The 15,679-nt window shown below is 42.2% G+C and overlaps 1 protein-coding gene and 1 long non-coding RNA gene across 3 annotated transcripts; one reads left to right on the forward strand and one right to left on the reverse strand.

The window, feature by feature from the left end:
• Nucleotides 1-681: 681 nt before the first annotated feature.
• Sld5 (DNA replication complex GINS protein Sld5) lies at nt 682-12,859 on the forward strand. Of its 2 annotated transcripts, XM_037430980.2 has the most exons (7): nt 683-903; nt 1,001-1,147; nt 1,630-1,775; nt 4,358-4,446; nt 9,575-9,665; nt 11,984-12,117; nt 12,693-12,859. In XM_037430980.2, the coding sequence occupies exons 1-6, from the start codon at nt 796-798 to the stop codon at nt 12,081-12,083; spliced, it is 681 nt and encodes a 226-aa protein (XP_037286877.1). In that variant the 5' UTR covers nt 683-795; the 3' UTR covers nt 12,084-12,117; nt 12,693-12,859. The 2 variants fall into 2 exon arrangements, with proteins under 2 accessions (XP_037286875.2, XP_037286877.1); XM_037430978.2 differs by lacking the exon at nt 11,984-12,117 and having other exon boundaries at nt 682-903.
• On the reverse strand, nt 5,564-6,880 carry LOC142775597 (uncharacterized). The gene is made up of 3 exons (XR_012886809.1): nt 6,742-6,880; nt 6,154-6,208; nt 5,564-5,665 (listed from the first exon to the last, which is right to left on the reverse strand). It is a non-coding gene; the product is annotated as an uncharacterized LOC142775597 (long non-coding RNA).
• Nucleotides 12,860-15,679: the final 2,820 nt, after the last annotated feature.

Consider the following 15,679-nt stretch of genomic DNA (forward strand, 5'->3'; position numbering starts at 1 on the left):
ACTCCCTGATTTGGTCTATTCCCGTGAGCTCCTAAGGCAAGCCTACGTTGCTTAATTTTTAGCCTTGCTTGAACTTCTGATCGCATGCACAAGACCGCATTGCCGAACTTCAGACCAGGAACCATGACTCCTCTCCATATTCCTCTCACAACATCATACCTATTGTAATTCCATAGTACCCTGTTTTTCATCACCGCTGCATTAGTGTTACCTTTAGTCGTCACGTATATTTCGTGTTCCCTTTCGTACTCGGCCCTATTGCTTATCCATACGCCCAGATATTTGTATTTATCTGTTATCTCTAGCGTGACCTCCTGTATTCTAAACTCACTACCTTCATTGTCATTAAAAATCATGACTGCTGATTTTTCTTACTGAATCTGAAATCTAACCTATCTCCCTAATTACCGCAGATGTCCACCAATCTCTGCAAATCTTTCTTGTTGTCGGCCATTAGCACTATATTATTCTCCGGCAATTCTCCGGCACTATTCTCCGGCGAGCAAAAAGCGCCGTGCTCATCACACCTCCTCATTCTAACCACCCTACCGCATCCATCCATAGAAGTCAAGCAACGAGAGACCACGCGAGAGGGTAATAATCTGACGCCATCACGCGGTCACTCTGAGAAATAAAGCGCTAATCGTAGAGCAATAGGAACGGGCGCGACGCAACAGACACAAAAATTAGAGGAGGCGCTGGCCAAGCTGAAGGCGCTCACGGTGCGCACTCTTCGCGGTTCGCGCGAAAAGTTGCAGTTGCGAAAAGTTGCGTTTATTCACTTGATTTGGATCAATGGATAGTGAGCCGGATGTTGTGGATATAGCGAATAAGTATGGCTATGGAGAAAACCTCGAAGAAGAGTGCACATCGGCGGAGCAAGTCGTACAAAAGCTTGAAGAGGTGCGAGCTTTTTGACTCTGGTTTCCTAGCTGTATCCCGCTCTTCATCGCCAACGGAACCTGAGCCGCAGCACTGTAACTTTTTTTTTGTTTTCCAGGCTTGGATGAATGAGACTTTTGCTCCCGAATTATTGCCCTACCAAAATGATATCGTTGACTGCGTTCTCGACCAGCTCAAGTACATGCAAGAAAACCTACAAAGAATTGACAACGCCGACTTCATAGCCACGATGCACAAGCTGGAAGTGAGTAAACTGCTTAGAGCGACTGCGCGTTCTTTGCGAATTTCATGAACCCGTGCACAACAGAGTAGGAACTAAGGTAGTCTTTAGGAGGTGGTGGGTTACCGTGAGTGCACCCTTTGTAACAACCAATGACTTAACTCGAGCTTTCGTGTGCTCTAAGTTCACCTTCACTGTTTGGGGAGCTGAGAGTGGGATACCTGCTGTTATGTTTGCTGTGTAGTCGTATGACGTATCGCGCGTCAAGGGCTCATAGACATGTTATCTACACTTATTTTCCGCGGTGGTTCCCTTCCATGTGTTTCATTGATCATATTTTACATGTAGCGCTTTCCTACAATTTGCTTGTATTGTCGGAATAAATGTTTTATTCTTCAAAGTATCGCTCTTGCCTAACACTGAATAGGGAAGAATAGTTGTGGGCTTATAAATATGAAACACCTGTTGCCCCACCAACCAACTAACCATATTTACTTATATTGCAGATTGAACGGATTCAATACATCCTTACGAGCTACCTTAGAACACGGCTCACAAAGATAGAAAAGCACGGTGCATACATCCTTCGACAACTTGAAACAGTTGATTCAGATGAGTTGCTATCTCCGTATGAAAGAAAATTTGCACGAGCGTAGGTTTGTTTCTGTACCCACTCTTTCTAAACATTTCGCTTTGTTTCAAGCCATGTAATTGTTTTACAGCAAATTTTAAATGGAAACCTTCAGTATGAATGCACCTTCAGCTGAAGTAGGGCACCCTGATGCATGTGCAGTCTCATCTGCTATTTGCTTTAAAAGTACATGACTTGCCTTAGCTAGATGGGGATATGGCTGTAGTGTTCTGCTAAACATTAATGAACCCCTGAAGTGTAAATCAGTTTAGACTGATAGCATATACTCTGAGATCTCTAATGAATTTCTCCACCATAAGTTTAGTAATGGAGGCAAAAGTCAAGGTCAAAGTTCCATTTTCAAATTTTGCATCAAAATATCAGCATGTGATGTTACTGATTTCAAACTGTATTAGCTGCATTTTTTGGACATTGGCTAAACGAAATTTTCTAAATCTTGTTGTGCTCCCATCTGTCTATGACTCTTTCAGAAATCAATGCACTTCATTTTTGCTGCTTAGAAACTATGTAGGCCCCCGTAGATGCTGCCAGAATTCATGACGTTGTGACATTTTCTGTGTGATTTTAAAGGTGGTGTGGCCACCTGCATTTTATTTTTGCTTATTTTCTCACTTACCGAGCGCCTTATTGCGGTGAACGATTTGGAATAGTAAAACAGTAATTAACTGTTCATAGAAAAATAGTTTTTTTAGTGCCCTTTAAGCCATGTGGATACTCTCAAACATCACTCTCTGCTCAATTGCACAGCTCTGCTCAAGTGCTGTAGACAGTGGTGACAGTAGCTTTGCTATTTGCACAAGTGGCTTCCATAGAACTGCATGCAAATGTTCATCAATTTTTGTGCTTTTCATCTTCCTGATATAAATTCTGAAAAAAAAAAAAAACATTGGTGCTTCATTTTAATGCTGCCATTGTGCCATAGTAAAGATTTAAAGTTGATAACTCCCATCTGCCAAAGGAAACTCCTTGCATGATCAATTAATCATGCTATGCATTTTGAAAATGGTTACACTTACATGTCGCTGAACAAAATGATCACGTATGCAATGTTAGTACATGCTCTGTTTTTGACTCCTTGCATTGAACCAGTAATGGGAGAAGCTACCAAAATTATATATAAGTGCTCCGAGTTTTGGTGATGAACTACAGCAAGGTAATGTTGTGATAGGCATGCTTTGCAGAAGTTATGCGATAATAAGAGCTTATATGCACACCAATGGCTCCCAAAGTTCATTATTCATAAGCTAAAAGATTTTTCGCTACCGCTCCACTGCACTCTTTCAGGCAGGCAGAACAGAAATGCAAATCTGTCTCTACCCAGATATGTTGTAGCTGTTCATTGAAATATGGTCTGAATACAAGGGCTCTTTGTATTGTTGTTATTTGATCAATGACTGAGAAAGCTATATGGAACCAGGCATTCATGCTCTAAAAAAATGCAGCCTGCATCTTCTCATGGGGGGAACTCAAGCAAATGCCTCGCAGAGTAGTGGGGGTGTTGCGTGAATGTTGTGTAATTAGGTGTGGTTTGGGAATACTTAAATGTTATTTCGTCTTTATTCTTATTTATTGAATGGAGGAGAAGTGTTGTCTTCAATGTCCAGCGTAAGCCAGGACGCCCTTGACTGAATTCTGAACGCGCGATCCGGCGCCTGCATATACGGGGTGGCCAGTGAATGGTTGTGCAGCACGAGCAGTAGTTTTTTTTTCTAGCTGACGCTGCCTGTGTCGTCCTTGCTAGGCGAGAGAGGGGAAGGGGAGTGACTGTTTTGCGAGTGTCTTTCTGGGCCGGCATGAGACGCGAGCATGCGCAGTGGGCATGTGGACAGTGTTGCCGCCGAAGCGCAACATTGTGCGACTTAGAAATGCTCCGCATATAGAACAGTCCACCTATCTCGAGCTAAGGACAGCATGTGACTTATTGCTTTTCTTTTTTTCTTACTCTGTGGGTGTTTTGGCCAGTGGACTTTTGAATGTCAGTTAGCTTGCCCTGATAAATGTAACCTTGTCAGAATGGTCTAGAGCATATATTGCAATAGCATTTATATAATTGATGTGGCATTTCTCTGACATCTGTGATAATTTATTTGCTAATCTACTACTATTTTTGAACTACTACATATGTTAGTTCTTTACACAGTCTGAAGCAACCTTACATAGTCTGAAAAATCAAGTAAGCCACTAAATGTAGGCTCAAGGCCAGGGGTCGGCGGGAGACCTCACAAGGGACACAGAAAAAATGCTTTTGCTTCTCGAAGACCGAGACCAGTCTGTTCTGTCTTAATTGGCGAGGCGAGTGCTGAGTGTGTCACCCAAGCCATTATCGTTTCCTCTTCCATTGCCGACTTGGTGGCTGTTATCACCCCCACAACGTACACGTCAGTAATACAGTGAGGTTGCTGGAAATGTTGAATTGGTTATGTCCAAAAAACAGTTGCCGCTGTTTCTCAAATGAGTCAGATTACTACTACTTGATTAGGGGTGTGAGGGTTTCAGAATTCCTTAAGAAACCAGATAATTCCTTCACTAGTGCAAGATTCATGGTTTAAGCATGGCTGAAATACTCGCTTATTCATATTCAGGTACATTGCTAGCATTGAGGACTACCTACGGGATGTTGCCTTGGTTCATATGCCCTTCAATCAACAAGACTTCAACATGGCATCTGTAGGTGAGGTGCAGTTTCACTGACATAAAATGAGTACTACATTTACAGTAGCTTAGATCATCTTTTTTTTTTCTCCAGCCTTCTCAGATTTTACTGCATATGTGTTACATATACATCTTGCATTTGGTCATAATTAATATCTTCTTGTAACCACAATATTTAAAATGCGCTACTACGTATTTACTCGAATCTAGGCCGACCCCGATTCTAAGCTGACCCCCCAAATTCTGAAGCCCAGAAACTTACCTCGAATGTAAGCTGAACAAAACAGCTAAGACAGCGTTCACAAAGAGAAAACATAATTGAGCATGCAGAAGAAACAAAGCAGACGGTTCATGATGCAAATAACTCAAGAAACATACCGCCGCTAGTCCTGTTGTGTGTGTTTCTTTGTAATCTTCTTTTTCGCGCTGCTTCTAGTTATTTGCATCATAAAGATGCCGCGCTCATTCCGAGTCGTCGCCACTGTCTTCAAACATTGCGTAATCCTTGGTGCCATCAAGCGCATTGGATATGCCGCACTTCTTAAAAAAAAGTGCACAAAGTTCACGAGTTGACATCCCACGCTGCACCCCCTCCAGCAATGCACATTTTTTTCGTCCACTACGGAGTCCTTCCTGGCTTGAGCGTTGGACGACCCCGCGGCTAGGGCGAACTTACTTTAATAAGTGGCACTATAATGGCACCGCCTGTTTGCCTCCATTGAACTACGCCACACACATACCACTTGAAGTGCGACGACTCGAAATGGCAAACTGGTTTTGGGACGTTAAACCCTACAAATAAATCAATCAATCAATCGAAATGACAAACGGCTCGCCTCAACACTCGCCACGAAGATCAGAATGGTGGCCTCACTGTGTACTAATAGGGGCCCTGCAACACTTTTGCGACAGGTTTATTTAGCACCGGAACGCATGTAGCAATGATTGCTGAGACGAATGCAACAACAAGGATGGAAAGCAGTGCACGAAAAGTAAAGTTATGAGACATCAAAGTTCATAATTTGAGCAGACGACGAGAAAAGTTCTCTTTCGCATTTCACTCACCTGCTGACGTCAAAGACTGCTTCCTATCACAGCGCACGTCACGTAAAGTTATACAGGAAATGTCACCTCGTGGTGGCCTTCACACAATACCCTCTACCCCTCTTTTTGACGGTGTTGTTAGCAGCGTTACTACGAACCACGTACGTCGGGTAGCAGATGCTCCCATGGCCACACTGTATAAGATACATACATACGCTTTGGGCATGATCACTTCTCAGCTTGCATGCAAAACGCGTTCGACAGCAATGCCGGTGTCCACCGCATGTCGCATTTTTGGCTCGCTAAAAACGCGGCATGTGTTAACAGCTTTAGTTGTTAGCGCACCATAGCCTCGTTTGCAGACTAAGTGTGGTGTTCATTGTTCTGAAAATACATCATTTATAAACAGAAATGATTTCTTTCTGAGAAAGTATAAAAAGTGTTTTTGCTGTTTTTAGCATTCACTGGTATGACCTAGCTACCACCATATAATACTAATAATAATGACTTTATTTCGCATCAAGGATACATGATGCAGGAGACCTGCAGAAAAAGCTGGCGTGATGCCAGCTTGACAAGGCCGCAGGCCCCCCTATATGAATACTGCACGCTACTTGTCGCGTCAAGCCAATCAATAGCGAACGGTCTTTGTCGTCACAGAACTTTATATAAAATCACTTACCATAACAAAAATAGCTGATGTGTGCCACCATAGTGCGAAATCCGGGTAGTTTGTCCTGTGAATTGAAATTATAACAGCTTTGATTTCGACATTGCCACTTGTGCAATGTTATCGGTGCATTCCACAGCACCAGAAGAACCAATGAAAAATGCATGCTCTAATTGTGTTTCAGGGCTTTTTTAAAGGGGAACTCCGGTGCATTTTCAACCATAGTGAGATAATGCTGTTTTCAAATTGTATTGACAGTCTTGTAAAAGCATGCGTCGGGGGCATTTTGGCCAGGCACTTCTCACAAATTTTAATTTGGCAATAAACGGCTAATCGAAATGAAAACCGAAACTGGGAGCTGCTCGGTCGTCCATGCTAGGTATCGAATGGCGTTACGAGATCCGCTACACCCAGCCACGGCAGGCCAGAATGTAAACATAATGTGAAAAGCAAGTCGGTGATGTCATTCGACACAGAAGCAAGCTGTGATAGTTCGCCTGGACTTATTACTGACAAGTTGATTGATGATTGCAGCTGCTGTCTGAGCGCAGAAGCATCACTTTGCTTTTCATCCATCGGCGTGTGAAGCATCTGACATACCTCAAATCGATTTCCTCGTTTCTCAATATTGTAAGACCCGACGTGAACGACGACTAACACGCTGTATGCAGCTGACAAAAACTGAACCTGTTCTCGCATTGTTGTTGCCTCATAGAAGAAAGCGCGCGCTGCATCTGTCTGCTGGGAAAGGTGGGGTTCTTGAAGAAGAGTACGCCTTTACGTCACATACACAGGGTGGTCTACATTTACAAGTCTGATTCCAAAATCACCTACAAACTTGAAAACTTGTTTTCTAAGAGACTAAATGACTTACGGTTGTATAATTTGACACATATCCCCATGGCGCCGATGAGAACACATGTTCAAAGTTTTATTGAAATCGGTAAATATCGAAGAAACGCCGGAGTTCCCCTTAAGCCAGCTGTTGGCTTCGCTATTGACAGCAATAATATCGTCTAGGTGGCGCTAGTTGTGAGCCAAGTTTTTTTAGTGAAAAATGGCTTGTTTTTAAAAATCCTTGAATCTAAGCCAACCCTGTAGTTTGATTCAAAGAAATTTTTAAAAAAGAATTATTGGCCTAGATTGAAATAAATACGGTAATCTCTTGAGGTGTTTCCTACTATGATACATATGTATGTGCCCTTGTTGCGATGGCCCTGCCGCGGTTGTCTAGTGGCTAAGGTACTCGGCTGCTGATTCGCAGGTCGCGGGATCGAATCCCGGCTGCGGCGGCTGCATTTCTGATGGAGACGGAAATGTTGTAGGCCCGTGTGCTCAGATTTGGGTGCACGTTAAAGAATCCCAGGTTGTAGAAATTTCCTGAGCCCTCCACTATGGCGTCTCTCATAATCATATGGTGGTTTTGGGACGTTAAACCCCACAAATCAATCAATCAACCCTTGTTGTGATGACCATGGCATTCTACTGCTGAACACTAGGCTGCAGGTATGATTCTGGGCTGCAGCTTACATTCCTCTGCTGGCAGAATATGAAAATGGTCTATACTGTGCTTTAAGTATACATTAAAAACTCAGATCACCAAATTAACCTTTACCTTCCACTATGGCATCTCTGATAACCCACAGTGGAACTTTGGAACATTAAATACAGTAATTTAATGAATATACCGTAAGCATGCAAATTTTTTTTATATTGAAGAAGACTTGTTTGTTTCTTTTATACCTTCATGTTACTGTATGGTAGGTGGAAATTATTCTGGAAAGTTTTGTTTTATAACAGAAGGTCTAGTGTTTCAGTGTTTGGCACATTTTAATTTAAAAAATAAAGAAAAAAAACCTGAACATTTGTACCTGAAGCTATCAAATTTGAACAGTCATTTTTGTTTGTGTATCTTGCAGAAGGCAAATTCTAACATGCTTTCTGAATAGGCCCCTCAAGTCTGAAGCTAATGCCTTCACCAGAAACATATTATGTTTGCCGTGCTTTTCACATAATTAATTGAATGTGAATGCATGGAATGCTACATCTCTGGTGCGAAAGCTAAGCTGTTAGCCCATCATCTCGTCTGTTTTAGTGCCCAATGTGATAAAAGCTATGGGAATCTTATGCATCGCCACCCGATAACCGCTACACGTGCTGCGCAGTAGGGGTGCGTACGACCCACAGATGTCCTACAAAAGCACCAGCCGACACGATGTGCAAGGAGTTTGTGACAGACTGACGGGGGGGTGTGCGTGCATGTGTTGGACAGCCGGTGGAGTGAGTGCTGAACGCTGGATGGCAATGGTGGTGGCCGTGAGGACCTTGAGTTGCAAGTTTAAGTGCTAATTGTTTTTTCTACTAATGAATGTCTTCCGAGTTTTGGGGCTGTGCTGCATTCTGCCGTTGACCAGAAGGTTAGAACCCCAAAAGTGGCATTAACCATTTTGGGCACCACTTGTGGGATACAGGCCATCAGGCTTAGAATGGGAGGCAGCCGCTGGTGTCCTATTCAGAAATAACGTTCATTAGTATGGCAAACTTGAAACGCTTAAGCACATGATTCAACCAGCATCTCTGTCACCACCCACATACATACTGATCCATCGCCGTGTGGGTGCACACTGCACACACGTGCACTCCCTGCCAGTTTGTTGCCAAGTCTGCCCTCAGCGCGTCTGCTGCCAATTTAGTAGCCCATATGTGGGCTGTGTGCACACCCACTGCGCAGCACGTGTCGATATCGTATAGTGGTGCATGCTATTCCCACACATTCTATTTGTTCGCAAAAATACAATTGCAAAATTCTGACAAGTTTTTATGGATATAATTACACACTTTGTAGTGCACTTTAAACAGACTTATAGTACCAAAGATACCTTCAGCATCATGTGACACTTTACAGTAGTCATTACTTTTGGACCTGCCTGCAAAAACTATGCAACCTGTTGTAAAATATTTCCAATAATGCTACTGCTGTTTTCTCCAAAGGTTTAGATAATGTGAGAACCGTTTTGTGTGGTTGCCTTGAATCGATTTTCATATACATGTTAGGTCTAACTGTCATAAAGTTTTTGACTTGCATAGCTTTCATTAGTAGATTCACATTGAGGGACAAGAAGCGAGATTGGCCAGTATAAAATACAGATGAATTTATGTCATGTGACTTGTTTGACATCTTTGAGATCTTGAACTTTGTTTCACTCCCATGGAATGTGTGAGTGAGGCTATTCTGAAGAGAGTAATGTTGAATATGCATACCAAGGTAGAGAAGACAGTCTTCATGTAGTTCTGGCTAACTGTGGCCAGAAAAGAAACAATAATTTCATACCAGGAGACCGGTTTTCTTGTTTTTCTGTGTATGGTATTACGTCTCTGGCATTTTGCTCCGTGAGAGGCCTTTCAACTGTGATTCACTTCATTTGCGGCACAGATAGAGGCCCTGACTTGGATGAGTTTGTCTTTGTCAAGGTGAAAAGGCAAACAATGGGTGTTCTAGTAGACGAAGGAACGTCACAAAGCAGGTTAGTGCATCTTAATGTACATCAGTAAATTTTCTTCACTGTTGATACTTTACTGCTGTAGCTGCATTATTAATGAATGTTTTTTTATTTACCCAAGTCATAATATTCAAGGAAGCGCTATTAACTCAGAATTTGGCAGTCAGATTTATGTTTCCTTAAATATCAGTGCCCAGTGTTTCAGATATTTCTAGTGTCACTGTTCTTTGCGACAGAGATGCAGTGACAAGCAATTATGTGAAGGAGGACAGGCTAAAGATGGCAATTTTAGGCTCAAACATTTTAGCATGTTAATGAAATGCGTGCAAACAGTCACTGACCTGACACTAATTGGTGTAAACAATCAATGCCAACACATGAACATTTGGACTCTCGAATCATAAATGAGCACTCAGATTGCGTGTCTAAAGCTGATTGTAGGTGACACAAGGGCTCAAGTAAGGAATAAAAATGTAGGGTGGTGTGAATAATATTAAAAATCTCAAATATGAATCCCGTGCGTAGCTTGTGTCATAGTTATGTTCCCGTGGAAAATTCACTACTCAGAGTTGTTGAATATTTGTTTGTAGTATCATATTTATTAGAATAACTGCACTATTGTAGCCCAAAGAGAACAATATACGTGAGAGGTGTTCTGAATGACAGTTCTCTGCAGCAGCAGCTGCTATACCTGCAGCTTTACGATTTCCAGTTGTTTAAAGAATGTCTTTGCTTGTAGCTGAGTAGGCTATATATGGATTCGCTGTGATTTTTTTGTTTTACCATTCACACCATGTTTGCACCACTTGAAAACAAGGTGCGCTGCTTTAGTGTCGCACTTCTCTCGATCAGTGAACACAGCGTTGTATGTAGATCACTTCTCATGTCTTCGCCATGTTTCTGTAGATAATCAAAAGCAATTTTTTAACTCATTAATCGCAGTCACTTGGTAATCAAATTAAATGGTGTTATATATGAATTTGTCAGTATATATAAAGCTCAATTTCTCAACGGCCTGTGTGCAAGCTTCATGTTTATGGTCACTTTATAATTACAAAATTTATGAAAATTTTTGATAATAATTTTATATTCACAGTCTTTCTTTTATTTTCTAACTAGTATTTTTATTTTATTTGATCATAAAATTTTACTTTTTTGCACTCTAACAAAAAAGAAAATAAATGGCAAGAACTTTGTTTCCAAAGAAATTGCCTACATTGAGGCACATTTGCAGCTTCCATTATAGCAGTAAAAACAATTTTAGAAGAACAAAACGTTGAAGATTGTGAGAAGCTGAATGTATCTCCTCAGAACACAGGTATGATTATGTACAACTTTATAAGGCACTGTCATTTCCATTTCAAAGGCAAATGCACACAAGCCTGCATCAAAATTTGCGCTTTAGACTGTCATCATAAGGCACTTGGTCTGTGACCCTTCCATGGGAGAACATCACCAAGTAAATGAGCAGGACTATTTCTTTGGTTGTGGAGGCTATCTGCTGCCGTGCATCTGTCATTAGAGCAGGAGCCTCTCCTGCCTTCCAAAGGTGTATTCTATTATAGTACAAAAGATTTAAAAAAAACCTTGAAAATTTCAAAGGCATTGCCTGCATCCCTTATCCTCAATTGTACTTGAAAACCACAGCTCTGGTTTGTACTGAGACTGTTCAGGCATCTGCTTAATTGATATTTTTTTACATTATTTTCATTACTGCAGCCATACATATGCTTGTGTTTGTATTGTAGGCTGCCAGCATGAGAGGATTGCATACAGAAAATGTTGAACACTAGTTCTGCCCTCTTTGCTTGTTCTCTGTTGATGAAGCTCCATTTATCATTTCGAGCATCATTCCATTCCTCTCTCGATTTTTTTTTTGGTCCTCATTGAAATATGCTATAACTGTTGTGCTCTCTTGAAATGCACTGCAAAAAGTGCAAGTTTTGTTTGCTTTCCCTAGTGCTCTTGCTGTTGTATCAGCATGTAGCCTGTATTTCAAAAAAAAAACCCTCAAAACTCTGTTGTCACTTAGGTCAGGTCAACCTCATGGTTTGTAAGAAGGTGGTGCAGTCCATACCTTCTGATAGTATGTTGAAAAACGTTCTCCATAGGTTGTTTAAGTGTTGTGCATATTTCAAGCCAGTAAAAGTATGTCCCCCCCAAGTTGCTACAATATTCTTTTTTCCTTTTCACTGTAAAAATTATCCATTAAATTTCGTTAACTGCTTCAGATCCAGGTTCTTCTGCGACAAAAAATAGCTCCCGATGATGTTTCAGCTGCCTCACCCCTGATGTTTCGATTGTACTTGCATTCTGGAAAATCAAGTTATTTTTCATTTCAGAGATGGTGAAGTCATTGATCTTGATGAAGGATCTCGACACATAATGCGCTACCGTGCCATTGCCTCCCTTATAAAGGATGGATCAGTAGTATTATTGTGACAAGGATATATCTCTTCAAGACACTCAAATAAATGTAAACATGTTATAAATTATGATGATCATTGCATGGCATACTTGTCAGTTGTGTATGGCAGTGCATGAAGTTCACAGTAAGCTTAGGGGGTTAGCAAACAAACATTTTGTTATATGCTCGACTTTCTATGGCACCTGTCCGGCATTGCAAATTTTCTTTGGGTGCATGTGAGAAGGAGTTCTTGTTATGTCTCTCACTGTGCATGGAGTGGTAGGTAAGGACACTTTTTTATTTAGGCACATGAGTTTATCCATACTCCTTTGTTTTCAATGGTTGGCTAAAAGTATCCATTCTGAACTATCCTAAATCTTCAAATGCTGATCGGGAATGTTTGTGTGTGCAGCATTTGTTCACCATGCTGTCAATAGGCTCCAAAAATTCTGAAGGAATGACGAGATGGTGCATCATGATTTTTTAATTCGCATGACGTCTTGAATGTTTTGCTTGTTACTTCCAGAAATATACTTTGGGGGATGCGCTGAGTAAAGCCCCTCATGCTATCTTTAGCAATATGTGAATATTGTGCTTTGACAAGATTCTCTCCCCTCCTATTCCCCCCCCCCCCCCCCCCAAAGAATTATGGACCATCTCCCCAAAGAGAACCATGATGGGATGCGAAGCAGCAGCGGTGCGCACGTGGTTGACCTGGCTGAAACGGGAGTCGACGCGGGTGCTGGTAGAACGGTTTGAAGAGAAACTCTGTGTAGCGTTTACTCAAGTAAATGTTTCTTTGAATCGCAAATACACGGGATGGGGGTTGTGTTTCGTGTAAGTTTCATCGCAGATAAACAAGCTGAAAGAGTGCTTCCACTCAATGTGCGGTTGAGCGTTGCGGGTGGTGGAGCGGGTGAAGCAAGAGAGAAGTGTGTTGCGAGCGGGCGGAGGAGCAACACCACCTAGGTGTGTTGGCAGGAGCCGGTAGCTACTGCGGGTGACGGAGAGAGTAACGTCAAAGCATAGCTGCGACTTGCCCTACTTGGCATCGTTCCAACAACTGCAGCAGGGGGAACACGGTGTGGCGCGTTGGCACAGAGTCACAGACGGATGCATGGCATTAAACAGGCTAGCCAAAGAGCTGCTTCGCATCTAACATTGTTTGGCGATTTCTTGTTGTGTAAGGAACCAATGCAAATGCACCCATTTTGCCATTTATTAACCTTAAAATCGTCAACATCCTGAGAAAACAAAATTTCTAAACAATCTTGAGCATTTTAATAGTTCTCATTTCTTTTAAAAACATGTTGATTTCTTCAGCTTGCGCTGTACTGCACTGAGAGTGCTTGTTTTTTTCTATTTAGTTCCTGTCCCTTGTGTCATAGTATTTTCAATTGTCATTGCACAAGTATGCCTTGTGCCATAACTCAAGTTCAGTGGTAGCTGCATTTTTAATGGAGGTCACAATGTTTTAGGCCCATGTACATATTTGATGTGATGTCAAAGAACCTTAGGTGGCTGAAATTTGCAGAGCCCTTCACTATGGCATTCCTCAAAATCGTATCGTGCTTTTGGGATGTTAAACCCCAATTACTGTTCACTCACGCTCAACTCTCCAGGACCTACCAGTGTGAAAGGAGTATAATGGTCAGCTGGAGAATCAAGGTGTTCTGACCATGTTTACTTGCTTGACAGGTTCAGTTGCTTGTTTTCGCAAGTGGCTCCCAATGAGCACCTGTGAAATGAAGTTGAGAATTTTACATGATTCACATGCACTCGCAGTGCTAAGCTTTCCCATTAAAAGGCTCTAACTGGTGCTGATACCATTTCAAAATGGATGGATGCATTTAACTAGTCAGTGGTTCATACTGGGGGTGAGGACATACTGTGGCGCCACCATGTGGAGGCATTCCTGTGACGTGCAAGGTTGGATAGTTCGGCCCGCCCTCTCCTGCACAGCCTGTAGCAGCTTTCGCATCACCTTTTTAAAGACGGTAGTCTTTCTTGGGGATCTTCGACAAAAAAATATTGGTCTGTCTGTCTGTACATTTGTCTGTTTGTCCACTCTTAACAGCATCGGGTATTTGAAACGGCCGACCCCATCCGCAGCACCCACCTATGTTGCTCGAGATTCAGCGCTCATACTTGTGCAATTGTCGATTAAAAAGCAATTATTGCGCATGTTTGGGGCACCATAACAATACATATATATTCTGCATGTGCGCCTTTTACTAGAAAAGGCATACATAAATAATTTTAAGGACCGTAAAGCTCATCATGCTGTGCTGACCATCCAACGCTTGCACGGAAAGGCGAGTGTTTCCAACACTTTGCTAAAACGAGACGGTGGTGGCACCTACCCGTCGCCTTGCATTCTACACCTTATCGCCTCTGAGGTGGGTGCGCACACCCGTCTCAGAGCCACGCGCTTTGTTTTTGAAAAAAACTGCCAGATGGCGGTCACGTCTCACGTGTGATGTAACTTGATGGGCTCGTTCGCCTCTGCTGCAAGCTCGAGGCACTCTAATGCAGTGCCTCCAGAATACCATTCACTGATTTTCTTGAGCAGAACATCAAATAAATGTTTTGTTCACTCTATCCACACGCAAGACTATCGTCTTTCGATGACATTTGCAGATTAAATGCAGATACGGGGCCAATTTTTATTTATTATGCTAGTGGTACTTCACTTTGGTGAAATCAGTAAAATGCTGATGCGGCTTCTTCACTGATTGTATGGCGTGTCTTTCTTTGACCGTGTTTTTCCGTGCGATATAAAACTACAATGCCACATACCAACACGCCCAAAATGTTACGTTACTAAATAAATGCTCCGAAAAATATCTTTGCTCCTCACATTGCCCGAGTGCCGGCATCGTCTGCTATGGCAACCCATACGGAAGCCACGGGGGACGCGCGCACTACTTTTGTAAAAGGTAGTGATCCATTTATAAAAGACAACTGAAGTATCAAATTGGCATTAACGCCTACTTGCGGGAAAGGAACATATTTTTGCTGCAAGAATTGTCTACAACCACAGTACTTGATTCAGTGCATGTTTGCATCTATCTGAAAATGAGCCGTGTTTGGCATGACAAGCATGCGCAAATTTACATACCTGTTAAGCACAAATGGTCCCATGAAGCACAATGCAAGTGGATTCTCCACTTTGTGGGATGCCACCCAGCATGCTTAGAGCTGCATGCAGGTGCAACCTTTCTGATATAATTGGAGACAAATGCAAGTCACATGCACAAGTGTGCTTTATTCAGAGTTGTAGCTAGGCCACATTCGACATAAGTACAAGTTTCTTTATGGCATGATCTTAATTATTATCTGTTGCCCCTTATTGTACAAATTTTCTACGGTTGTCACATGAGGCAGTTTCTGTTGCGATCGAGCCAAGCTGCACAAGAAGGAAAATTTTAGATGAGTGACTCAGTTCTGCAGCTTTTAGAAAGGGCTCAATCGCGACCTAAAATTATAGTAATATGATCCCGACTGGGCTCGGTCACAACAGCAAATGCACTGTGTGCCAGCCGTCCGTATTAGCGCTGATGAATGAGTATGTTGCAAGGAGAGGCTTGCTGTGATGTAAATGGCAATTTTATGTTTTGGTAATAATGCC

This window comes from Rhipicephalus microplus, chromosome X, assembly GCF_043290135.1.
Source record: "Rhipicephalus microplus isolate Deutch F79 chromosome X, USDA_Rmic, whole genome shotgun sequence".
Taxonomy (NCBI): Eukaryota; Metazoa; Arthropoda; class Arachnida; order Ixodida; family Ixodidae; genus Rhipicephalus; species Rhipicephalus microplus.

What these genes read in the sequence shown, in the direction of transcription:
- Sld5 (XM_037430978.2), top strand. Translation starts at nt 796, where the DNA reads ATGGATAGTGAGCCGGATGTTGTGGATATAGCGAATAAGTATGGCTAT. An exon ending in CCACGATGCACAAGCTGGAA is followed by an intron (nt 1,148 to 1,629) that starts GTGAGTAAACTG and finishes CTTATATTGCAG; the next exon opens with ATTGAACGGATTCAATACAT. An exon ending in GAAGGAACGTCACAAAGCAG is followed by an intron (nt 9,666 to 12,692) that starts GTTAGTGCATCT and finishes CCCCCCCCAAAG; the next exon opens with AATTATGGACCATCTCCCCA.